Raw genomic sequence first — 27,879 nt, forward strand, 5'->3', positions numbered from 1 at the left:
AGTACAGGCTTCATGAAAGAACTGCAGTTAGAACTGCTGGAACTACTGTTGTCACCAGTAGTGGTTTGCTTGTTAAAATTTTTTAATAACTGGTTCTCTGGCTGGGTAGGTGTGGCCGGTTGATCATGTGACTGGGTAGGTGACATCACTCATCACACCCAGCCCTGCCTCTTCACCACTCGCCTCAAAGGCAGAGGTAGAATTCAGCCAGTTGGGACTAATCCTACCACTAGCTGGTCCTGCCCCTGCCCATTTTTTTCGCTGTTTTTAGGCCATTTTTCGGGGCCAGCTAGTGGTGGGATTTGCCAGTTCGCCGAACTGCACAGAAGAACCAGCAGCAAAACCGGCAGCAGCCAACATCTAGTTGTCATATGACATCACACTTTACGACTATGTTGCTTAGCAACAGAGTTCCTGGTCCCTATTATTATTATTATTATTAACTCAGAACCAACTGTACAGCAATTTTAATTTACAGACAGTGTGAAGTATGATGAAGCAGCAGCAAAGATTGCAAACCTGGCATATAAACACTGAATAGATCTTCCAATTTTTAAGGCAAAGGAATGAAGTCCTTTGTGTATGTGGGAAATGGGCTGGGTTTTTTATCTAAATAGTTATTGTTTATAATTATTTATTAAAATTTTATCCCTTAAATATTGTTATTGAAATGTTAAATACAAAGGTGCTTTGTATTTGCTTTACTAATCCTACAATATGTAGAACTTAGTACAGTATCAGGTACAAGAAATCAGGAACCAGCATTATTCAAATGAGCACATGCTTATTCCATGCTGATGACGTGGTTGACCCCTCCCTCAGGCTCAGCCTGGTTATCTATTATATAACGTATAATTAAATAGCTTAAATATTCAGGGATAGCTTAATACCCATGCAATTGTAACTAGAGTAGTTCTGTGTCCTATTTTACAAAGCATAAGACCTTCATTTGAAGAGTTCTTCAGTCTAAGTGTAATTTAAAAATAAAGGAACAATTAAAGAAAAGGAGAACTTGGCTCTCAAAGCTCTGACAGTAAATTGTGTAGACACAGAGTACTTGATTACTCATTTCTCCTCTGTTGAGATGTATTTTGTCTTGAAATAATTATAGTGATTAATTTTAAAATTATAGCAACATATTAGTATATGTTGATATAATTAACATATACAAATTGAAATGAAATTATATATGTTTTTTGAGACGGGGTGCAGTGATGCATTTCTCCTTTTCTCAGAAAAAAAGTAAATAGAAAAAAGCCACTTTAAGACTTGGCACAACAGAAAGGATATATTAATGTATAAATCTCACAAGGTATGTTACAAGATATTTTGGGGAAAGTGTCTCAAGGGAAGGATTGAAAGAAATATGAAAATGAAGATTACAACTCAATGTATTCCTCAGCTAGCAATATTTAAGCTGCTTGAATTTTAGAGCAAATGCAGAATTCCTTTTTAAGAAAGACACAAACAATATAATATACTATCTGAGCTCTTGATTTGAGTAATTCTCAAGAAATTGAACATAAAAAATTACTTAATCTTTTAAATAGATTCTGAAGTCAATAAAATCTTATCTCTTTATACAGATACTTTCACCTGATGGTAAGAAAAGCTGAAGTAAGTAAGTTATATAGCTAAGCCAGAATTATTTAGAGTATGGGTGGCCAACTTGTGTTGTCACATTGCAGTCACGTGACATACCACAACTGTTTTCCCCTTTGTGGAGCTGGGGTGGATGTGACCTGCCTGTGATGCATCCAACCCACGGACCGCCAGTTTGGTACCCCTGATTTAGAGGTTACTTCAATCTCTAATGATTCTGAGCTGTTTACAACAAAATGTTCCAATCTCTAAGAGTAGAGATATCCTTTATTTATTTTTTTAAAAACTGTCTCAAAATTAAGTTCTCTAGAATTTGTGAAAATGCAAACTCTAAGTTATTCATAACATGAACAGTCACACTGACAAAAGTTCACACGAGAACCAATTCAAATTACTTAAAAGCAAGCAAGGTGTAGTGATAAAGACACTGAACTCAATGTAGAATACTATGAAAACCATGTTCAGGTCTGTTCTCAGCTATGGAGACTCACTGCCAATCCAATCAACAGGCCTCATAGCCACTACCTCCAGAACTTCGGCCTTTGTTAGATACTGTTGGAAGAAATATTCTTCTGGGTTCAGTTCCAAATAGGAAAGAAAGACACCGGAAACATGTTTGGAAAGTGGACAGGATCACATGCCTTAGGTGAAGAAAGAAGGAAAAGGGCTGAGATGCTGAGAGTCCCTTAGTTATATAACCTCTGTTGGGTCCTACCTTAGTGTTTCCTGTTCCTGTGCAAGAAATGTATCCCATTGGCTGTCAGACTCCCAGGGGCGGGGTGGGGTAGGCTTTGTCTGGACCACATGGCTTCACCTGAGTGCTGGCTGATGCAATCTACCCAGGCCAGGTGGTGACATGAGCCTTTGTTATATAGAATACTCTGGCCCACACATTAACAAAGGTGGGAGTGAACTTCTGCTTTTGAGTTTCTACTTCTCTTTTTAGGGGAAATATTCTGCCTTTTAAATATTTCCTAGGATATTTCATTTTTCTAGGAGATGGGTGGGTGCTAACTTCCTACACTACAAATCATCTGATTGGTGTGCCAGATATTTCTTTATAGCCTACTATTATTTTTAATAAATTCTTAATTTATTATCAGTGTTGCTTTTTTCTCTGCAAGTTGTGCAGGCTTGCTTTACGCTTTACTTATTTACTATATATCCATGGACATCATGCACTCAGGAGCTTGTTATATGTCAAAAGCTAGCAACACTTGCCCTTTTCTCTTTTTCCATGCATAATCATTAACTACATAATTTGTTTGATTTAGTAGTCCCCCCAGAGTAAATAGCCTACTTCCTCTATTGAATGCATCCTAGGAGGCCCAAATCAAACTCATCCAGAATAAAGCCCATAACTATTATACAATAAATGATCATGAAAAAGGTTCATCCTGTTGAAAAATGCTTCTTTTCAGCAAAGCAAGCTCTGCAGCAATCTTGCCTCATTCCAGGATTCAAAAAAACTTCTAAAGCAAGCAATAATTTTAGCCAATCCTTCCTTTGTGCATTAAATACAAGAAAATGAACTTCAATTTTATTAGAATTAAATTTCTTAAGATTCCACCCCCCCCCATACTTTTTCTTTTCCCTTGGTTTTGAGATCAACACAGAGAAGAAACTATGAATACCAGTGACCAGTACAGTAGTAGGGAGGCTTACCCAGTTCTTAAATGTATTTTAGCAGTGTGAAACTAAAGTAATATTGATTTGTGTAACTGGCTTTTGAAGTATTCTGGGCTGCTCTTGCTTATTCTGAGTAACTGCTGCTACAGAATAAGGATATAGCCCTGCAAGCATAGCTTAGATTTTTTACTTTATTTCTTAGTTCTTTATTTAAGAAATAGACAATTTCTCCTCAAAATCAATTTATTATCATAGTGGCTTTTCTTAGGAAAAAAAGTAAAGCTTGGAAACAAAGTATTGAATACGTTTTCACATGTGAAAAATCAAAATTAAACTCTGTCTCTCTCACACAGACACACAAAGCAGACATTGAGGTTGAGACAAGAATAGTTGGGCTTCTGTTTTCAAGCCTGATTATTCATGATGTAAAATGATGAAAAGAATAATAATAAAATCCCCCTCCTGCTTTCTTTTATATGCTACAGCATTTTGTTATGATTAATTGGTGCTGTCAACTTGTACTCAGCCAGCTGTTATAAAATTGTCTGTGGGTGCTCTGTGCCTGCTCATTTATCCTGTGCAGTAAAAGGCATCCATTATGATAAATTGTGATGCTATCAGGAGTGTGTTGGCCACCTGCTTTATCTAAGCTATCCAGGGAAAAGTTTCTCTTACCTGAGCTCCTGGAAGCTCCTAAAAGCTAGGTAAGGAGGTAGGGTACACAGCAGTTTGTTCAAGAGAGATAGTTAAAGTAAATAAAATAAAACAGAGTTCCATTGATCAAGAAGTGTTCCAAAAATATAGAGAGGAATTAAAGAAGCGGACAGAACGTAAAAAAGAAGAGTGGCGGATTTGGCCAGAAGGCGGGGGAAAAAAGAAAGGCAAGAAAGGGGCATTCCACCAGCTGCCCCACCCCCAAGGCCCGAGTTCTGGGAGGCCACCCTAATCCCGTCCTGGCAGTGCTTGCCGGTAGCATCAGGCTGCACTATCTTTTCCCTGGAGCGTCCGGGGATATCTCCTCCTGCTCCTGCTCCTCTTCAAACCAGGCTTGGGAGGAGGAACGCAGGAAACAATGGCACTCCGAGCTGAGTGGTGGCGGTGGCTTCTTATATGTCCGCGGAGGAAGGGGGTGGAGCAGGAGGGTTGGATTTTGTGCAGACCGAGATGCTTGGCAGCCCAAGTTCCCGCTCAGGACTTCATACGGTAGAGCGAAGATCGGTTCTCCACTAGCGAGAGTGCCGAATAAAAGATCTGACAGAGGCTGCTCTGAAAGGGCCTCATGCGCGTTGCCTTCGCCTCAGACTGCCGGCTGTGTTGCCTCGTGCTGCCGAAATATTCGGGATGGAGCGTCGTGCCTTGCGATTGGCCCAACTTTTCCTCTTTGTGCTATGGGGTAAGTACCTAACGCTACAGTTCCCGGGTTATATCTATCGTATTGTCAAGGAGACTCTTGAAAGGAACATTTGGCTACGCTCGTGAATAGTATGCTCAAGGTACGCTTGAAAGGCATGATTTGCTTTGCAGTAAGTCCTTTAGGAGGAAAAAAGCAAACAAAAACCAAGCCGGAGTTTATCAGAAAACTCACTTTGTTTCTCTAAAGACTGATTATGAAATAGCAAATCAATAATATAGCTAAAAGTTTGATATTATTCAGGAGCAGGAAGGAAAAACCAGGTTTTGAGGGAGACAACCACTCTCCTAGCATCTTGCTTGAAGCCCCTATCGGCAGTGTTTATACACAGCCACAAGCCCAATTCTCAAATGCTAGAAGATTTGTAGGTTGATAAGCTTAGTGTGAAGAGGACCATCTATTTTTTGGATGCCCTTTATACTATGATTTATCTTGGCTTCCTGTGAAGAACAATTACAGATCTTATGAGTTTCTGAAACCAGAGGTATGAATTACTTTTAATGAGTAAGGACCCCATTTTAAATTATTTTAGAACCTGAGAGCTGCAAAGTGAATTTGGCCTCATTATGCATGTTTCTGTGCTCAGATTATTTTGGTTTTCTTGGGTCCTTTTAAATATAATTTGTTTATTTTGGCGTTTGCAGTCTTTTGAATGTGGTTCCTACTCATAATGGCACTAAATGCTGCATTCAGTGTTTTACATTTGTGGTTGTAGCTGCTCCAAAGGCTGCAAAAGAGAAATTTGGGGCCACATGCAGTTCTAGGATCATATATTTCCCACCCTTTCCCAAAGAGATTCAGCAGGATCACTTTGGGTGTTGTGGAAAAAAAAAAAGATAAACTTCATTTTGCCCCACTGTGTGCAGTCTGCAGCAATTTTCTTAGCACATAAGATTTCAATCCACTTCATCACATGAAGGGTATAAGTAGCATATTTTTAAGAGTAACTGATTTACATACATGTAACAGTGAAGCTGTATCTGTTATACACAGTTACATACTATGTTGACTAGCTCAATGAGATCAGTATGCTTGGAAATCCAGCTGTTACCTGACCCCAGTAGTATCTCTGCATTGGAACATTGTGTGTGAGAGAGAGATGATTAACATTTCATTTCATAATAGAAATATTTTAAGTTTGAAAGAAGGAATTTTCAAATACAATCCATTCCCCCTTTTCCTTGTGAGAGCAAACATCTGTTGCAAAAATAATTTCCTTGCAAATGAGACTTTGTTTAGTCCAGATTTTCGCCTCTCCTTATCTTCTCCATTCTCTATTATTAGTTAGCTCCAGTCGGAGATTTTTGTTTTCACCTAAAAACTTGATAATGATGTAACTATCATGGAGTGGACTCCTCTGCCATATAGCAGATGTTGAGCAAGGCAAACCTGAAACATAATAAAATGAAATATGAATTTAAATAAACTTGCAGATACTAGGATACATCTATAATAGGTTTAAATAGGTATTGAAGAACATAATCATCAATTTACTTTAAAAAAATATTTGTGATATGGAAATGACAGTCACATATCTAAAGCCATAGGGAACTGCCTACAATATGGTAATTAAGACTAAAAGGTCACAAGTAGAGTTTGGGTAATTGTTGGTTGGAATGCGAGCCACTTGAATGAATGAATAAATAAATAAATAAAATAAATAAATAAATCTTGAGTTGGATAAGCATCATGATGCTTATAGCCATCAGTATATGAACATTTCCTTCCTGGAGTGGGTTGCTGAATTTTTAAATTTCATTTTATTTATTTAGAACAGGTTGCTTTAGTGGAAACATTCAAAATGAAGAGCTGGCCTTTAGCCACTTGACATCTTTATACTGTAGAAAAAATCTTTGAAAATAAAAATAGAAGGTAGGCAAAAGACAATGTTTTGCTCTGAAACATGCTTAGCTACCAAAAAAGAAAACTCAAAGAAGGAATAGATGCTGTTGCCAGTCAGTGTGACATAGGAAGATTTTCATATAGTAGTCAGGCAAGCAAGGAGGACCCTGGATTACATGAAGCAGTAAATGTGAGATGGTACCAAGGAAACAGGAATATCAATGGGAAAGGCTGGGAGGCGATCTGGGATAAAGGAGGAGGATGCAGGTTTTAGAAAAATAATAAGATAGTTCAGTGGAAGTATTAGAGAACTTGAAGAAATGTAGTAGTGCATGAATGAGACTGAGTTTTAATACTGGTTCCTGAATGTAATAATAGATAAAATGAACTGAGTGAGAGAGACTGAATTTGGGAAGGGGAAAAAAGGAGTGAAGGTCATAATTATATATTGAATTTTTCTTTTAATGCCAGTAAGACATATATATATTTACAAAGCCAATAAACAAATATATATTCAGGGATTTAGGAAAATCTGTTTTTTTCCCTCCAACTTTTTATTTGGATTCCATTAGATGTTTTGCAGGAGTTGAAGAAGGATTGATGATTCTTCAGAAGATTATCTGACTTCAACCACACCATTCTGCCTTTCTATGAAATTTGTGCTTTCTGACTGGATTTTACAGCCCTCTAACAAATGGATTTTTTGAATAATGTTATATTACTTTCAAAAAGATAGATATTCCCAAACATTCTAGAAAATCTATCAATTTAGCAAATGAATTTAGAAATATGTAGAGATCTAAAATTAATAATACTCCATTTGCATATTTTGCCTGTTTTACCCCAGTTCTTAATTTAGATCTGTTAATAGACTATGCACGGGATACAATAACTTCCAGAGATATTCTGAACAAATAGGGCTTTAGGGTGGCTTCTGCCCTTGGCTGTCTTTTGTGTCCTGATCAGTGCACACTTGAGGACTTCATAGCAATGGAATTAATTAAATTAATGGAATGGAATTAAAATGGAATTAATTTTGCTAGTTGGATGAGATCTGTGTAACTTGTACATATTTTAATTTTGTATTTTATATTTTATGTCATATGACAATGTCATATTCATATGCCTTATTTTAATTGTGATGCTTCTGACAGGAATAAACAAGCAAAATGAAACCTTTTAAGTACAGATACACCATGCATCATCACACAACAGTGAGACTTAACTAAAAAAAAGTTACCTTCTCAGGAAAGTTATTGGCTAAGTTGGAAGGGGACTAAGACATTTAGGTGCTGACAATTGGTCGCCTCCACTTTGCTCCCAATCACTCACTTCAGCTTATGCAGCTTTTCTCTTCCACTGGACCTCCTCTAGTGATTCTCAGTGGACAATGGGTCCCTGACCTTCCAGCCCCAGCCCTTCGTTCCAAGGAGGAGACAGGACTCTGGGCAAAAAGGGAACCAGTGGAACTCCATCACTGTGGAGATGGAGCCAAGACTGCTCCATCAGATCACATTGGATCCTGACTGTAATCTGAAGGACGCTTCCATTCTGGCCCGTCTTCCTTTTGCTGCTGTGGCTGCTATAGACAGCTTACAGAGCTGGGCCGGTGCCTTTCACCAAGACATAGTAACAGGAAATGGCAAAGGAAGGAGGGAAGTGTTTGTCACCACCAATGTTCAATCCAGGAAACCCCAGAGACCATTCCTCTCTAGAACTGTATGCAAGCAACTAGCCACACTATTGACTCTCTCCAGCAAGGAGGAGCCCTGAAATGGGCAAGCCTGACATGGAGCTTGAGAAGGGGAAGATGATTCCCAAGTCCGTTGCAGACAAAGACCCTTTGACAAATCCTGGGAAGCAGTAGTAAAGTGATTTTTAAATGCAAGTGCCTCCTTTTTCTCCTCATACTGGATTTATAATTAGGTCTTGTTCCCTCCAAAGTCCTTCCAGACAATTTGCTTTGAAGAAAAACAAAACAGGGAGCAATCCAGTATTTTGTGTCAAACTTCTAAGTAATACATCCCCAGTAACAAGAAGTCAAATGTAGGCATATTCTTCAAAGATCATTTTATTAGGAATATATCAAATTGGCAAGGTCTTGGTGTAAATCCGGAAAATAATAAGAATAAGAAATGGCTACACTAAGACATGGCTACTACACCTATGCCAGTTTCAGGGTCGACATTCTGGATATATCCAGGATTGGAAGGAAACCTTGTTTTAGGACTAGATCAGGGATGCAAAACCCTGGAGCATTGCTAGAGCGCACACAGAAGCAATTTCCTTCCATAATGCTTTGCTGAGATTTAGAGAGCCTCTGAATTTTTTCTGGGTAGAAAGTTAGGCTGAAGCCTGCCCTGCTTGCCTCAGGCTTTGCTCTCCCCTAGCAGCATGAGTGCCAAATGGATCCCCAAATGTAGCAACAATGGCTTGCTGCAATTTAAAGGTAGGAAAACTCTCCTAATTGAAGCACCCCTCCATGGCCCTTGCAATCGCTTCTGCACGCCACTGCAACTGCCACCAGTTGCCTGGCGCACTTCCCCTTAGCCCCCCTGTTATGGTGCACTTTTCCATAGCCTACTGCTGATTGTTCACTCCTGCCCGCAGCAGATTGGCTGGCAGCTTCTTGTCCCATGCAGTGAAAGACCCGGGTCAAACAATGCCTGAAGGAATAGGCTGTGCTGAAGAGTTGAAAGTGGAGGATCAGGGGGGCATTGGTTATGGAAAATCACCGGGGGAGGGATAGTGAAGGGGGAAAGTTGGCTGTGAATCAGCTGGGGGCAAAATGGTGTGGCCAATGGTTGGCGCATAAATGTTCCATTCTGGTTGGAAGAGGCTAGGGTAACAATTGTTTCTTAATAGTAATACTACAGTCATATACAGCTTCACAGTGCTTTACAGCCCTCTAAGCAGTTTACAGAGTCAGCATATTACCCCAAACAACCTGGGTCCTCATTTTACTAACCTCCGAAAGATGGAAGTCTGAGTCAACCTGCATTTGTCTGAACCCAGAAGAGGAAGTGTATATTATAAAATATATAATAGAAGCCTGTTATAGGAAAAGATTTTCCTTATTTATAATGAATTCTCTCACTTTTCTTTAATCTCTGTACTTGCATTAGTTTAGAATTTAATCTGTCCTGGTTCTGTTAATTTAATTACAAAATTTAAATATGATATAATTCATCAGATTCACCAAAAACTATTTTCGGGACAAGAATAGATGAAAGTGTTTTTTGCAGCCATGGAGCAGTTTTCTTTACCACTTGAGTAATTATATAGCCTGCATACTTATTAAGCTTTACACTGAAAAACTATCATATCATGGGTTATTTCCATCGACATTTCAGGTTTTTTCTCCCTAGAGAGTAATCATTATAATAGGAACTCCCATATTAAAAGGACATATGTGATATGGCTTGGTAGTTCATACAAGCAAAGATTTCTTACAGAAAATACAAAAATAATTTTGTTATATGAATGATCAAACTTATTTCCTTTACCGTAAGAGAGGTGAGGTAAACATAGGGCAAATAGTGAAAGTCTGTAAATGAACAGAATAATGTAATCCCTTACATTTCCAGAAATGGTTAGAAATAGTGACAATTCTTTTTAAGTACTTACTAAGCATGTTTATAAATACAGTATCACTAGGTTTGGATAGTGATATGAATTTAAAGAATCTGTTCCAAATTTTGCATTTTGGTGAAATATGGAAAGTTTCATTATAACTTCTTGAATGGAAGGGTCCAGAAGCATATATTAATAGATGCATACTGATATTGTTATAAATACTTGTTTCTACAGATGATTATTGTAGAAAAATATAGCAAAATTAAAATATCAAAATGAAATGGCTAATGACAAATGTAGAGAAAATGACTTTCAAACTTGCAGAAATTTAAGAATAGAGGCTCAAAAGTATTAAATTTTTATGGGCATGAGAAATATTTTTTTTAAATTTTTGTCAGATTTTCTTAATCTTTTCTAAATAGTTAGCACTTTAATATTTTCATCATTTTCATTGTGGCTTAAAACTTGTGTGTTATGTATAGTTCTATTTTTATTTAACTGGGGCTTTAAAAATGAAAATATCTTCAAAAGGCATTTGCATATGTTTAGTCAAAACTGGATGTGTGCATGAAATGGAACATGTGTTTTGTTTCAAACTTACAGGTTTCAAAAGTTACATTCAAAAATTTTGTCTGCTTATTTACAGTATTTATTTTATCAAAGTTCTAGGCCATAAACAAGTTAAAAGCTTAAATCGAATAAAGCTAAACACATTTGGTAACAAATCTCCTCAAAGTAAATATATATAGTACAGAAAACCAAGTTTTGTAATTTAATGATAAATTGGATTTTGCAGTTTAGGACTGATAATCTCAATTTAGCCTTCCTTGGACTAGCAGTCATTTGCTCTATTGACTGAGCCAACTAAACAACCTTCCTTCTCCTGGACAAAACACCAAAAACTGGCCCAAATTGAGGCTGGTGCGCTTAAGACTGTCAGAAAAATCCTGTACCAAAATTAGGGTCTTGGCTATTGCTGGATGAGTGCATATTAACAGGCTTAGTTTTCTTTTTCCTGGGAGCAGTGTCATCTTCTAGACTGCAAGTAGATCATCAGCATGGACAATCATCACTTAATTTTGGATCATATAGACTGGCAAATAGAAATGCTTTTCTGCTCAGGAGTTTTAGCTATTGCATGATTCCCATATGAAGTTGGGTGGCCAAGATTTCCCCATCTCCAAGATTTTCCAATCTTTTCTGGAGTTCACCTGAGGTTTTCTTTGTCAATGTAAGAAAAGAACTAACAGTAGGAGCTGCGCCCCTATGTCTCTCTCTCTCTCTCTCTCCCTCTATGTATTTGAGAATTTTATTGCAAAAAGAATGACAAGTTTGCATTCCAAGGATAGGATAGGAAGTAGTAGTGAGGAGTAGTATGACTAAGTGGATTCCCCCTGTTATGCTCAATATGTGTTATTCCAGAAGTCATTTAAACAATGCATTGAAACAAGATGCAGTTCTACAGTGGGGACATCCTGAAAGATTAGGTGTTAAATTAATTGGTGTTTCATTTGTTGATTCATTCATTTCATTTGGTATTTCATGTGATGTTGATCTAGTGTTTCACATTCTGGTAGAAATAATCAGATATCTTGTGATACTTCTCTGTGAAATCTCTGGTAGCATTTTGCTGTTTGTTCAGCTAAAATTTGTGCTGACCATCTTAAGACCAAGATTTTTGTACACGTAGTTTTTTTTTATAGCTGATGCCAATAAACTACCCCTGAATGGGTACCATTCAATTATTAAGTTCACTTGATTGTCTAGACATCTAATTCTCAGTTACACAATTGATGACAGCACTCCTGGCAGCAGTTGCATAAGTCATGTCAAACAGTATATCGAGGCCACCATACCACCATATGCTGCATCCTTAAATGCTGCATCCTTCCTCAACCCTCAGCCACCATGATGCCAGCTGGTAGTCTTATTGATGATTCGGAAAGCAGGCATGGCCTCCTTCCCTTAAACAGTAAACTTTGACACTGTCTTCCTCTGATAAACTGGTCTTATTCTCACAATTATGACTTGCTCAGATGTGTGGGGATATGGTTTAAGGACTGAGCCTACCTAGCCTCAGCTGGATAGAGAAGGAGATTAGCCCGAAAGGAAAAAGAAAAAGAATGCTTGCTTGTGTATCTACCAAATGGGAGAACTGTCTACTTATACTCAAAGTGAATTGGAGGAATTCATTTCCTCAGATAAGTAAACAGGCTTTATTTGATTAGGGATAGAGAATTGGTTTTTTTTTTAGGTTAAATGTTATTTTAAATTAAAAAGAGAGCTGGTTTGAAAGAGAGTAGAACATGATTATGTATTGGGATGTGGGATTTATCCAGAGGTGGTATTCAGCAGGTTCTTACCAGTTCTGGAGAACCGATAGTGGAAATTTTGAGTAGTTCAGAGAACCGGCAAATACCAGCTCTGACTAGCCCTGCCCCCTTCTATTCTTTGCCTCCCAAGTCCCAGCTGACTGGCTGGGTCTTCTTTTGTTGCCCTGCACAGGAGAATGGAGCTGGAAAGCAGGTTAATGGAGTGGGGAGGGAATGGAGATTTTGCAGTATCCTTCCTCTGCCACGCCTACCAAGCCATGCCCACCAAGCCACGTCACGCCTATCAAGCCACGCCCACAGAATCAGTAGTAAAACGTTTTGAAGCCTACCACTGGATTTATCCTATCTATTTTTCTTTCTCACTAAATCTATCACCCAATCTAATAAACCAGTTTAGCATAACATAGTTTCTTAGAATTCCACTTTAATTTAGGGCCTTTTCAGAATAACCACATTTTAAAATCACCTTAAATCATGCATTTAGGAAGCAAATATTCTGACCTTATAAATGATCAGTGCTGCATAGAATATCCATTATCGGTCTTTGTTATTGAGAGTTAGTGGGAAAAGGGATAAACCCAAGAAGCAGTCAGAGTAATAATAGTAATAATAATGGTTTATTGATTGATTAGTCTTGTGACCTATATTATGTACACAGTACATAGTGTAATTTTAGAATAATATACCGTGTTTCTCATATAATAAGTCTGGGTCTTATTTTTTTTTTGAGCCCCGAAAAAATGACTAGGCCGTCTTTTTGGGGGTCACTTAATTTCCCCCCCCCCTTGCATCTTCGGGCGGGTGGGCGGTGATGGCTTGGATGTTGACCTCGGCGTTGGTGGGGCGCTTCATATTGGGGTCAACGCAGGCAGCACCATATCCGGCTGTGCAACAAAAGTACTTCCTAACGGCAAGCCCCCCCCCATTCCCCCCATTTTGCATGTTTTAATATAGGCCTTAATTTGGGGGGAGGGGCTTAATTTCATTTCATGCCTATAAAACATGCTGGGACTTCCTATTGGGGGAGGCCATATTGTTGGAGAAACAGAGTACATAGGAGAAGATAAAAATAAAATACAAATATGTTAATACAAAGAGACAGTAATCAGAAAAATGAACCTCCCTTACAGGATACTCCAGTTAGTTCAATATATAGATGATAAGTATTAAGCCTATTGGGAGCATATAGTTGACAGTCAAACAAACTATGAGAATATTTTCAATGCCCGGGGTATTGCATATGCAAGTTCTTTCAAAATATGGCAGATGATAGAAGCAGCCATATTTGGCCATAATTCATAATTTGCTCTAGAAGTGGCCTTTCTTAAAGATTGCATCAGATTCAATGACAGGTACTTTTCAGGTTGAAAAATAGTTTTATTTTCAGCCAACCAATTTAGGGATATGTTTTTACCCAATATCTGTTTGAACACTAATGTGTGGGATTTTCTGTTTAAAAATTTTCTTTGCTTGGGAGGCCATTGACAGTAAATGTCAGGAGAAAACCCCATGTTGTGAAATAACTGAACAGGAATTGATCCTTGAATTGGGCTGGACCATATTTATCTGTTCTGTGAAGGTTATTTTGTAAAGTTAGCAAAGCATATATACAAAGGGGAAATAAATATGAAAGTTTAAACTCAAGACTTTATCACTTTGTATATACAAAGTTTTCCTGCAGTTTTACCCAATTTGATGGCTCTCAAATGTGTTGGACTGAATTTTTTATAAGGACCTCTCAACCTGGCATCAGGTTGGGTAGCATTATTTTATAAGACCTTTCCTTCTGAAAAATGTTCTAATGTGCCTTGAAAAATGAGTCTGATGAAAAAATTATTGGGTGTAAACTGGCTGTATATTCAGTTTACACATTATTTATTTACTAAATTTATATGCCACTCTTTTTTGCAATTAGAGGAAACTGTGTGGCTTTAAAATGTAATAAAACAGATATAAAACAACTATATACTGGTAGTTTATATATATATTTTCTGTGGTGATATATTTTGGCAGTTGAATATTTTACTTTTACCCAATTGTCATCATATCATTGAATTTACTGATATTCATTTGGATATGTCAGATAAAGTAATCACTATTTTTCCTCTTATTACTACAGATAGTCCTTGACTTGCAACAGTTTATTTAGTGACATTGTAAAAAATGAATTATGACCATTTTTCACACATTCAACCATTGCAAAATCCCCATGGTCATGTAATCAAATTCAGGTGCTTGGCAACTGTCTTATACAGGTGAAACTTGAAAAATTAGAATGTCATGCAAAAGTTCATTTATTTCAGTAATGCAACTTAAAAGTTGAAACTAATATATGAGATAGACTCATTACATGCAAAGCAAGATAGTTCAAGCCATGATTTGTCATAATTGAGATGATTATGGCTTACACCTCATGAAAACCCCAAATCCACAATCTCAGAAAATTAGAATATTGCGAAAAGGTTCAATATTCTAGGCTCAAAGTGTCCCACTCTAATCAGCTAATTAAGCCATAACACCTGCAAAGGGTTCCTGAGCCTTTAAATGGTCTCTCAGTCTGGTTCAGTAGGAAGCATAATCATGGGAAAGACTGCTGACCTGATAGTTGTGCAGAAAACCATCATTGATACCCTCCATAAGGAGGGAAAGCCTCAAAAGGTAATTGCAAAAGAAGTTGGATAGTCCCAAAGTGCTTTATCAAAGCACATTAATAGAAAGTTATGTGGAAGGGAAAAGTGTGGAAGAAAAAGGTGCACAAACAGCAGGGATGACCGCAGCCTGGAGAGGATGATCAGGAAAAGGCCATTCAAAAATGTTGGGGATTTTCACAAGGAGTGGACTGAGGCTGGAGTCAGTGCATCAAGAGCCACAACATACAGAAGGATCCTGGACATGGGCTTCAAATTTCGTATTCCTTTTGTCAAAGCACTCCTGAACAATAAATAGTGTCAGAAGCGTCTTACCTGGGCTAAAGAAAAACAGAACTGGTCTGTTGCTCAGTGGTCCAAAATCCTCTTTTCTGATGAGAGCTACTTTTGCATCTCATTTGGAAACCAAGGACCCAGAGTCTGGAGGAAGAATGGAGAGGCACACACTGCAAGATGCTTGAAGTCCAGTGTGAAGTTTCCACAGTCTGTGTTGATTTGGGGAGCCATGTCATCTGCTGGTTTTGGTCCACTGTGCTTCATTAAGTCCAGGGTCAACGCAGCCATCTACCAGGAGATTTTGGAGCACTTCATGCTTCCTTCCGCAGACAAGTTTTATGGGGATGCTGACTTCATTTTCCAGCAGGATTTGGCACCTGTGCACACTGCCAAAAGCACCAAAACCTGGTTCAATGACCGTGGGATTACTGTGCTTGATTGGCCAGCAAACTCGCCTGACCTGAACCCCATAGAGAAGCTATGGGGCATTGCCAAGAGAAAGATAAGAGACATGAGACAGAACAATGCAGAAGAGCTGAGGCAGTAATTGCTGCAAAAGGGGCCCAAACTAAGTACTGAATTCATATGCATGCTTATACTTTTCAGAGGTCCGATATTGTTCTATGTACAATCCTTGTTTTATTGATTGCATGTAATATTCTAATTGTGGATTTGAGATTGTGGGTTTGGGGTTTTCATGAGCTGTAAGCCATAATCATCACAATTATGACAAATCACGGCTTGATCTATCTTGCTTTGCATGTAATGAATCTATCTCGCATATTAGTTTCACCTTTTAAGTTGCATTATTGAAATAAATGAACTTTTGCATGATATTCTAATTTTTTGAGTTTCACCTGTATTTATCACAGTTGCTGTGTCCCAGGGTCATGTGATCCCGTTTTGCCATATTCATATCCAAGTCAATGGGGGAAGCCAACCGTATTACTAACTTAATTTCAGTGATTCACTTAACAACTGTGATAAAAGTTGTAAAATGGAATATAACTCACTTAACAAATGTTTCACTTAGCAGCATAAATTTTGAGCTCAGTTATGGTCATGAGTCGAGCATTAGCTGTATATTGTTTAAAGATTTTATGGTTTCTTTAACAAAAGAAAGAAAAGATTGACAATTGCCATAAAACAGTAAACAAGACTCAGAAAAGATAGCAAGACCTTAAGGATTTCTTTTAACTTATTGCCTGCCAATCTATTTAGGAGCAGCAATGGATTAAGAAAAGCCAGTTTGGTTTATTCATTAGGCACAGAGGTATCTGGGTGGCCTTGAGCTATTCTTTCTCAGTCCTAGAAAGCAGGCAGTGGTGAACCACTTCTAAAATCTTGCCAAGAAAACGACAAGGACTTGTCCAAGCAATCTCCAGGAGACAACACTGACTTGAAGGTGTGCATGTTCACAAACACACAGATGCACACACACACACGGACACACACGGATTATGTAGATATAAACTATCCACAATTCCTGATGTGCTAAATTCATTAGTGAAAAAAAAGTTTTGCTCCTATAATTGCCAAAAGAATGGAATTTCCTCCAATCCTGTTGTTAAATCTGCAGACTGTCTCCCATGGAAAGAAATGACTGATATCTTCATTGGCTACTTTTTTTCATATCCTTTTTCTGAAGCCCACTTTCAAGCTGAACACAAAAGTAATACTTTAAGAAATTGTCTTAATGAGAACACTTGGTTTTCAATCATATGAATTGTTAAGAATAATGTTAATTAGTATTTCTTTTTTAAAGTATCCATGGCCATTTTTTAAGATTGAAGTCTGCATATTCTAGGAGTTTTTATTTGATTCTTTCAGTAAGACTATTTTTAATGCATTTCCTGTTATTTGTACTATTAAGACTATTTTATTTTTCCACACAAAAAATACCTAAGAAATATCATGGGACTTCCAGTTTGAGCTTCTTTGGCGACAGACCGAAATCTGCAATCGTGCACGGTTTTGATCCATACTTGCTGCCAGAGTGCCCTGAGCCGGCTGGATTCGGGGCAAAGGCACTGCGTAGAGGTGGTGAAGAGGGGGGAAACCACCAGCAGGGTCGAGAAGAGCCGCATCTCTCCTCCCCAGCTGGCCATTACTCCCTTTCCCAAAGGCGGTTGCAGCGGTGGTCAGAAATGGCCACCTCAAAGAAGTACTCGACTGGAAAAGAGGAAAATAAAAAGAGAAAGTTTTGGTTGACCGGGTTGAACTGAGAAAGCAATAACATAAGATACCCTGGAATTTGAACTATAAAGAATAACATTGTTCCCAAAGAAGATTTTGAAGCAGTGAAGGAGAGAAGGAAGGGAAAGAATTTGGCTTTTTTTTTCTTTCCTTCCTCATATTGACAGCTAAGAGATTTAAGTAAGAAACTGACAAAAATTTACTTTGACATCAATAGGCATTCAAACTGAAAATAAAATGTCAAAGGGATAACAAAGACTTTCGGATGTTCAAAAATCCTTAAAAGAAGGAAAGGAGAGTAAAGGAAAAAATAAAAGGGCGGGATCTAGAAAAATGGAGGAGACTGCCTGGAAGTAAAAGGAATTTACAATGAAACTTCAACAAGATTCCTAAAAGATACTTTCTAACTGAAACTTTGTAACAAGATAATAGAACCCCAGGAAGAGAAAGTGGAAAAAAGAAGCAAGAAGAAACAGTTTTGGATTATTTGGATTACTTGGTGATTTTTGGATTTTTGGTTATTGGATTTAAATGACTAAAAACAATTGGGTGATTGTTTAAAAGTGTTAAAAGTGGCATCACTCTTGGAAGAACTGAAAATGGAACTTAAAAAACAGAAAGAAGATGCACAAGAAGGAAGAAGGGTTTTTGGCTTCATATTTCAATTTTTAGAAATGGAGATCTGGAACTATGAGAAACACAAGAAACGCTTGTAGAACAAGAAGGTTGGGACAAAGCAGAAGCCATCTTTAATGACCAAGTAATTTTATGTGGGGAAAAAAGGAAAGGGGGGAAAGAGAGTGAAAAGTTTAAGATTTGAAAAAACAACCCAAAAAAAGAATAGTTTGAAAAGTAATTACAATACTAGGAAGAAACAGAAGAGAGGATTACAGAAGAGAGAATTAGAATTAGAGAGACAAGGGGTCCAAAAGGGAGGGGGGAAGAAGAGAGGGAAGAAGGAAAGGAAGAGAAATTATGAAGGACAGAAACAAGATATAGAGAAACAGGGAAAATGTACAAGGATTAAAGGTATAAGCCTATTTAGAAGACATAGAGATAATGGGTGAAAATTTAATTGAAAGAGGGATTCTGCAAAGGTACATAAGATAGTATTGTTATATTAGAAATAGAAATAAACTTAGAAGATATGAAACAAGTGTGATTAAAATGATCGATAAAATACTTATTGTAATGGAATAGAATGTTAATAAATAAATGAAATAAAGAGAATGAGAGAATGAAATTAGAAGAGGATGGGAACATTTTAATTATTATTAATGATTTATAAAAATTTAAGTGAAGAGAAATATGAAAGAAATATGGAAAAAATTATGGAAATATTAAAAGTGTTCCTGAGGAAGTATGATATTCAATTGAAAAGAAATGTTAAAGATGTTAAAGATTGTAACTAACAATGATAGAGCTGAATTGAAATAGAATAAGTGTTTTATTTACTATTGTTATATATATTTTTTCTCTTTAAGAACATAGTGTGTATTTTAAGAATGTACCAAGCAGAATTCGATTTGAAGTTATGTGTTATATTGAATGTTGTAATTGTAAAGGTATAAATTAAAGTTTAAATAAGAGTTGAATGGGCAAAATTAAAAGATACAAAGGTGTCATACTCCAATCAGTAACTACAGGGGAAAATTTGTTTAATGAGAAAAGAAAATATGAAATTGAAACAAGACAGACAAAAGTATAAATATAATGATTAGACAGACATTGAAACAGAAAAAGATATATAATTGAATTTAGATAGGTATGAGATAATTAAAAACAAAGTTAAGAAAACTAGGGGAGGAGAAAAATTACAGAGAAAATGTTAAAATAGTAATAAGATATGGAACAGAACACAAAGACGAATATGAAATTTGAGTTTGTGTCTGTACAGGATCAAGCTATTCTCAAAAAAAGATGTTTTATATGTATGATGTTTTGTGAAAACCAAAATAAAATTTATATTAAAAAAAAAATCATGATCCCAGTACATAAATATAATATAAAGAAAGAGTAAATTAAATCAAATGAGGAAATGTCTCATGTACATCAATTGAGAAATCAGGTCAAAACCTTACCTGTAATGAATAAAGCCAAGCCCTTTGTAATTAAAAACAGTATTTAAAAAAAAATTTTTAGAGAGTTTCTGGAGAAGAAGTTTAAACCCTTAAGAAAAAGTTATAAAGATTGGAGATTGCCTATTTCGTGTCCTTGCCAAATGTTCTTCAGAAAACAGAGCTCTCTTTAGGATTCTAATGAGTTTGTTGATATGGGAGAAGACAGTCTTTAAATTGATCTCTAGTGGTTCACATTTTATATCTCATATGGTATCTTAATCAACAGCTTGAATTGTGTCCTAAAATAGAGTGGATACCAGTGAAGATGTTACAGCATAAAAATTGCACAGTGTTTGAAAGGCAGCCATTTCCAAATGCTCTTTTAGAAGTACTATGGAATACATAATCTAAAAATTAGTGTCTAGGTTCGTTTACTGCACCATACTATAATATGATTTGTTGAGTCTTATAATTAAGATAACAGCAGGGGTGGGATTCTGCCAGTTTGCACCTATTCGCTAGAACTAGTTGTTAACATTCTAAGCAGTTTGCAGAACTGGTTGTTAGAAGAAATTACTGGCCTAATCCTGTAAGGAAGGCAGGAAGGAAACATTCTGGTGTTGCTTACAGAAACTGCTTCTCCATTAACCCTTATTACATTCTTGGCAGTACTAGACTTCCTGTCTCAGGAGCCTCTCTGGAGTTTTCTTTCCCTCTTTTGCTGGTACTTTGCTTGTGTGGAGTGACCATTCAAAGTTACAATGGCACTGAAAAAAGTGACTTATGATCCTTTTTCACACTTACGACTGTTGCAGCATCCCCACAGTCATGAGAGGCCAGGCGAGGTGATGCATGCCTCAATGTGATATTGAGTTGGCCACGCCCAGCAATAACATGACCACCAAGCCACATCCACCCAGTCACATGACCACCAAGCCATGGCCACCAACTAAGCCACACACACAGAACTTGTTAAAAAATTCGAATCCCACTCCGGATAACAGTATTTAATTATCATCAATAGACTGATCTTCCATAAAAGTCTGTAATATCTGTAATCTAGTTCTTGGCTTTCATGGAAGTTGAATGCATTTCTGTTTCAGTTTCTACAAACAGTGAGAAAAATCCTGGGTGAACCAATGAAATAGGGCATCTTTATATATACTGAGTGCTTCTGTGTCTTGTCCTAATCGCACAACCCTGGAGTTTTTTATGACTGTTATCCTTACTGCTAGCTATCATTTGGAGACATCTTTGCTCAACCTAAACATTTCAGTGGGATTGTTTGGAAAAGAAGAATTATATTTTTTTTTCATATTCTATAATTTTTATCAAATTGTTTAATGTTTGTCTTTCTCTTTTACAGTTCCTCATGTGAATAGGACTCTCTGCAATGTTTTTTTTGTTCAGAGATTCTTTATATACCCTTTTCTGCTGCCTTAATAAAAATTAAAGGACTCAGGTAAAAAAATGAGATGGAAATAAAACTGACTAAGGCAGAGGAAGCCACAATCAAAAGATGAAAGGCAGAGTGTCTATACCAAAATAGCTCTTCAGTATTAAAATATTTTCTATGGAGTATCTTGGTAAATTATTCTGTTTTTATTTTCCTTTTCTAATACCTGTAAAAGAGGTCTGAAGTAAAATTTTGGATCCTGGAGATAAAAGATAATGCAGAGTAGAAAGACTAACACTACCTTCCATAATTTTATTCTTATCTGTCCCTCATCTATTTCGTTGTGTCATTGAGTCAGATAATAGTCAGAGAATATTTGACCACACAAAGATGGAAAAATAGAAAACCAGTGAAGTTAATAATATAAGAACAATTTTCCAACGACTTCCAGCAGAGTTTCTTAAGATAAAAAAATAGTATATGGAAAAACTAAATCACGTTGCCATACAATATATACGCTGCATGTATTCACCCCATCACAAGTACCCAATATAAATAATCCTCTTCTAATGACTGGCATGTTTAATGACCAAAATTATGATAGTGATAAAAGAATAGCTTTATGACCGATTGCAGTCCTCCCCAGTCAAGATTTGAACATTTTGTAACTGATGGGCATTCATGTCAACCTCAGCATCCCACAGTTGAGTGATTGTCATTTGCATGCTTCCTAGGTGGTTTCTGACAAGCAGAGTCAATAGAGAAACTTGCTGCAAAATCATATGACGAGTTTTAATCATATGATGTCTTTCATCACTTAGTGATGAAATTGCTGGTTCTAACTGAAGGCTACCTGTATGTGCATCCCCAGATTCAAGGGCTAGATATAGCTGATTTATATTTATGCATTTAACTTTAAGCCAACTAAGTATGATATTTTGAATCAACTAATGATTTTTGTGTGTGTTAGCTAATAAGCTATAATTTCATTACTGGAGATACTAAAAAGCTTTGTCAGATCTATTATTTACAGTAAATGAAAAGAGCTGGCATATTTAACTGCAAAAATAAATCTTCACTAACTTAAATTCATGCCTCACTCTCATCTAAGGAATTTTAGCAATTTCTTTAATCTCACTCTATTCATTTTACTTATATGTTTTCATAGCAGTCTAAATAAAACAGTTTAGTGGTCTAATGCAAAGAAATATATTTTTGATAGAAAAAGTGAAGTGAATAGTACAGATAGTCCTCAGTTTAAAACAGTTCATTTAGTGACCATTTGAAGTTACAACAGCTCTGAAAAAAGTGACTTTTGACTATTTTTCACACTTAGGATTGTTAGCATCCCCATGATCACATAATTTACATTTGGATGCTTGACAACTGGTTCAAATTTATAATGTGTACAGCGTCCCTGAGTCATGCAATCTCCTTTTGCAAGCTTCTGACAAGCAAAGTCAATGCAAAAGCCAGATTCATTTAACAACCGTATTACTAATTTAAAAACTGCAATGATTCACTTAACAAATATGGCAAGAAAAGTCGTAAAATGGGACAAAACTTAGCAAATGTATCATTTAGCAACATAAATTTTGCAAGATGGATAAGTTAATGGTATTACTATGCTGTGATATGTTTACTAAGATTATTAGTATGACTTTGGTTATTGTTGTATCTTTACTTAAAATTAACTGCCCAGACAACACGCTGTTCCGATAGACATGGCATTTTTTATGTTCTTTAAAAGGAAAATGTATCAGTAAAACATATATTTTAAAAAAGGAACATTGACCAGCAGCTAAAAATATCTCTGATCTGGAGCCTCATTGAGAAATGAACAACACCAGTTCCATTGGAAAGGAGCAAAAATCATTGGCCATACCAACACCTGCCACACTTGTGAATTTAGATCTCATGCAGTTTGCAAACCGAGCAAATAGATCAACAGATGATGCTGTTAATATGGCTCTGCATTACATCCTACAACACCTAGAATCTCCAAATACCTATGCAAGGGTTCTCTTTGTAGACTTTAGTTCACCATTCAATACCATCATTCCAGACATTCTTCTAACTAAACTAAACCAGCTAGTGGTAACTGAACATAGTTGTAAGTGGATCATAAACTTCCTAACAGACAGGAAGCAGCAGGTGAAACTAGGCAGAATAACATCTGATACCTGCACAATTAGCACAGCTCCCTTCCCCAAGGCTATGTTTTCTCCTCTTTTCCCTATCTACCAATGACTGCATCTCAAACGAACCATCTGTTAAAATACTGAAGTTTGCAGATGATACAACAGTGATTGTCTCATTTGAGACAATGACGAATCCGCATACAGATGGGAGATTGTACAACTTGCCTCGTGGTGGTAGCCGGAACTGGAACTGAACACACTCAAAACCATAGAAATGGTGGTAGACTTTAAGAGAAACCCTCCTATATTACTATCTCCTGCAATACTAGACAACACAGAGACCTTCAAATTTCTAGGTTCTATCATATCACAAGACCTAAAATGGAGACCTAATATAAAAAATGTCATTAAAAAGCACAACAAAGTATGTTCTTTCTGTACCAACTCAAAAAGCTCAAACTGCCCAAGGAGCTGCTGATACAATTCTACAGGGGAATTATTGAATCTGTCATCTGCACCTCTATAACTGTCTGGTTTGGTTCTGCAACCCAACAAGACAGACACAGACTTCAGAGGATAACAAGGATTGCAGAAAAAACAATTACTACCAACCTGTCTTTCATTAAGGACCTGTATACTGTATGAGTCAAAAAGAGGGCTGTGAAAATATTTACAGACCCCTCACATCCTGGACATAAACTGTTTCAACTCCTACCCTCAAAATGACGCTATAGAGCACTGCACACCAGAACAACTAGACAGAAGGACAGTTTTTCTCCCTTTGCCATCACTGCTAAACAAATAATTCCCTCAACACTGTCCAACTATTTACAAAGTCTGCATTACTATTATTATTAATCTTCTCATCACTCCTTATCACCCATCCCCTCTCCCTTGTGACTGTATGATTGTAACTTTGTAGCTTGTATTCTTATGATTTATATTGAATGTTTCCTATGATTTGATTACTTATTGTACCTATGACTATTATTAAGCGTTGTACCTGATGATTCTTGACTCTTGACAAATGTATCTTTTATGTACACTGAGAGCATTTGCACCAAGACAAATTCCTTGTGTGTCCAATAAAGAATTCTGTTCTATTCTGTTCCATTCCGTTCTGTTCCGTTCTTTATTGAAGCCTGGTATTCTACTAAAGGAGCAATTAACAAGCATACTGATTTAGATCCAATATGTGAATATGTAAGAATCCAGATTATTCAAATAACCATTCAACAAAAGAACCAATCAGCTGCTCAGAATTTAAATATAGCTCCTAACAAATAACCAGTCATACAACCAACTGACCACACTGGCACACAAGACATATATATTCTAAAAAAGAATAGAGCAAGAAAATCCTGTCCATTTTCTGGTAAGAAAATGTTCAGAAACTACATTAAAACAAGTTTGGAGAGCAAAATATTGCCAAAATCTAAAGCCCGAGTTAAAAGTATTTTCAATTATTTATTTTTTAATACTGTATAATATTCATTGCACTGTACTTATTTTTACTCACTTATATTTATTTTAGAAACTCTTTAGTACCAGGAAATAATTGTGAAAACTGGTGCTCTGAAAATCATGAAGGATGATCATGCTTGAGATGAAAAGAAAATGTTTGAAGATCGTATGGTATAATAAGCAGAATTCAAATTTCAGGTTCATTTAGTTAATGGCAATATTATAGATAACATTTATTTTCCCCTACAAAAATGAAAACAATAACCTTTCTTCAATATCTTCCCCTCCTTCCTCAAATTTGAAAATCTTGCTAGAGTGCCAAATCCTCTTGCCTTTGCGGTCAATGTTACGTTCTATGCTTGAAGCCAAAGAAAATGACCATCTAGAAAAACATTTAAATTTTCATATGCAGTATTTCTGGAAAAACAGTTATTGTCTGTGGTCCTTCTGTCAAACAGACGTTATATCACATCTAGTTATAGTTGTAATACTATAGAAATAGTAGTTGTTTTGTATTGTTCCAGATATAGTAACCTGTGGATATTTGATGCTTTGTTTATTTTCATTCTTAATGCTTAGTGGCAATAGCACTTAGACTTATATACCACTTCACATTTGCTTTACAGCCCTCTCTGACCTATTTACAGAATCAGCATATTGGCCCCACCAATCTGGGTCCCCATTTTACTGACCTTGGAAGGATGGAAGGCTGAGTCAATCTTAGCCTGGTGAGATTTGAACTGACAAATTGTAGGCAATTCTATATTAAACAACTTTATTGTAAACCAGATTACCAAATTTGAAACAATTAAATGCTACCAATTGTTTTTAGTAGTAATATTTCTTTATTGTTAGTTTCAATCAAAACAGTTAAACAACGAGTTTTCATATGTATGATAATATGTCCTGTCCATTATAAATGGACTTAAAAATATTTTCGAACAAATAATAAGAAATGTATGGTTTTAATATATAATAGTATCCCATGCAGTTAAATGCTGTTTTGGTATTAAATCCTGATGGTTTCAAGACTTAATATACTTTAATTGGCTGAATACGTCTGTATGTGTATGTATATCTGTATATCTGTATACATACACACACTGTATAATAAAGGACAAGATTTGTAAGAAAGTCATTAGCAGAGAAAGATTGGACCAGCCAAGCTCCAGAGTTTTGTGAAATACAAATTTATCCCTTAGATTAAGGGATCCAGATCTTATTTTGCTTTCTTGTTTTAGCCTCCAACCAGGAAAATCTAGATCTTTAATTTCAGTTTTTGATATCAGTTTTTATCTTAATTTCTTCTCCCCTAATTTCTCAAAAACAGACACACTCACACTCACAACATGATGAGCACATAACAACTGTTAAAATTAATAAGGAATAGCAACTTAACGAGAAATTAGAAACAGAAATAATCACAAGGGTATTCTTAATTTTCTATTTCTCTGGAAAACTAGTTGGCTTGTTCAGCGGTCGCCAACCCATGGGCAGTGAGAAAATTTTGGTGGGCCGCAGAGAAATCTCACCCCCAGAGCACCCCACAAAGCAATTAATCCAGGCTGCGCAGAAACACAAGGCTGCACCGCCCACATGGCCTCCCACTCACTCCTTACCTGGTAAACTTGCCTGGTAAATTGCTATTTTTCCTTTTTCCGACCATCATCTGTTCTGCTGTGCCAGGAGATTTACATTAGCTAGGAAGCAGGAAATGGCTGAATTTCTTGCTTTCTAGCTAGTTGTTAGATCTTCGGCTCAGCACAGCTGAACCTCCTTTAGCACTGAAGGTTTGCTTGCAAGCAAACTCAGGGCAGACCACGGCAAGCAAATTTGAGAGACTGAGCTAGCCCATGGCATATAGATAGATCACTGAATGATTCTGTGAGCAACTCTGCCTGCTTTGCCTGATTTTGGGTAAAAGTTGCTCTTTTTTATAAAAAAAATCAATATATAAATATTTATAATATTTACATACAAGCCATGCCAAGCCAATCACATGACTACCAAGCCACACCCACAAATTAGGCCACACCCACAAAACTGGTTAGTGGTCCCTGGGATCTAAAATTATGAGTTTGGTGGTCCCTGACGTCCAAAAGGTTGGTGATCCCTAGGCTAGTTTATTGAGAGTTAATTGAAGGATCTGGGAGCAATGAATTTATGAGGTTAGTAGGGGATAGAAAAAGAACAGCCAAATTTTCTGGCATCTTCCTAATCCCTGCAACGCCATGCAATGTGAATTATGATATATATCATTTTGGAAGGGCAGGAGTATGTAGATAGCCCTAACCTCCAAAGAGAGAATATTGTAGAGGGCGGGAAGCACAGCTGAAAAACTATTCTCCTGGACTTTGCCAGCCAAAATTGTTTGGTAAACAATATCCAAAATAGACGTCTTTTTCTGGGTGGGTTAGTTCTCTCAGGATGAGATAGCTTTTCAGATACCCTAGATCCCATGTCAATACTGACTTTAAAAGTAATGACCAACTTTGAATTGGACCTGAAAGCAATCTGGTAGCCAGTACAGCTTTTGTAACCACTGTGTCGAATCTTGCACCTGAAGAGCCTTCAGAACTGTCCGTGCTGCTGCATTCTGTTGTAATGGTAGCCCTTGTAGAGGGAATTGCAGTTTTACAGTTGACTGTTACTGGGGAGGGGAGAAAATATGTGGAATATCCAATGAAGGTCCCTTCATCATAGATCTAGACTAACTCTTGCTATTTGGCTTTTTCCCAACGGGGTTTTGTAAATTAGTGAGCATAGTTTATTATTCATTAACCTTGAGTATTAGTGTTAAACTTGGAGTTGTCAAATTCCATTCAAATTTTTTTTTTCAAAAGAGGATGCCAAGGCTTGGATTTTCCGAACTCCCATATTTCTCCTGATTTTCTTCACTTGTAAAAACCATATTAAACTTATATTGCATCTTAGCCACATCTTTGTCCCAGGTAAAGAAAGGAGACTCTTTAACAACTCATCTATTGATAATTGGACTGAACAATCAGATTTGATTCTGGCAAGGCATTGCCTGAATATATTCAGGTCTATGTAGTTCTTAGTAGTGGTTTCCTGCCACTACTTTGTAATAAATCCATCCTTCATAGTTATAGAACTCCTGGATTTGAACATGAATTCATGGTACTATATGAGCACACCAACTAGATCAGCCGAACATAGTTTAATCCAGCATTTTGCTCCTCATAACATAATATTGTAGAACATAATTCTTCTGTTGTACAATATTCACAAACAGTAGGTGGAGATAATCTCTTCTAGTATCATCTTCTCTGGTAAGTGGTTTT

The 27,879-nt window shown here is 36.7% G+C and overlaps 1 protein-coding gene across 1 annotated transcript in view; it reads left to right on the plus strand.

The window, feature by feature from the left end:
- Positions 1 to 4,189: 4,189 nt before the first annotated feature.
- Positions 4,190 to 27,879, plus strand: part of RAMP3 (receptor activity modifying protein 3) — a 72,922-nt gene continuing 49,232 nt past the window's right edge. The window contains exon 1 of the mRNA XM_026702316.2: positions 4,190 to 4,624. Within this exon, the coding sequence (XP_026558101.1) occupies positions 4,573 to 4,624 (52 nt within the window). The 5' untranslated portion in view covers positions 4,190 to 4,572. The remainder of the gene's footprint in view (positions 4,625 to 27,879) is intronic.

The sequence above is a fragment of the Pseudonaja textilis genome, chromosome Z (assembly GCF_049901715.1).
Source record: "Pseudonaja textilis isolate UNSWEBS1 chromosome Z, rPseTex1.2, whole genome shotgun sequence".
NCBI classification, from domain to species: Eukaryota; Metazoa; Chordata; class Lepidosauria; order Squamata; family Elapidae; genus Pseudonaja; species Pseudonaja textilis.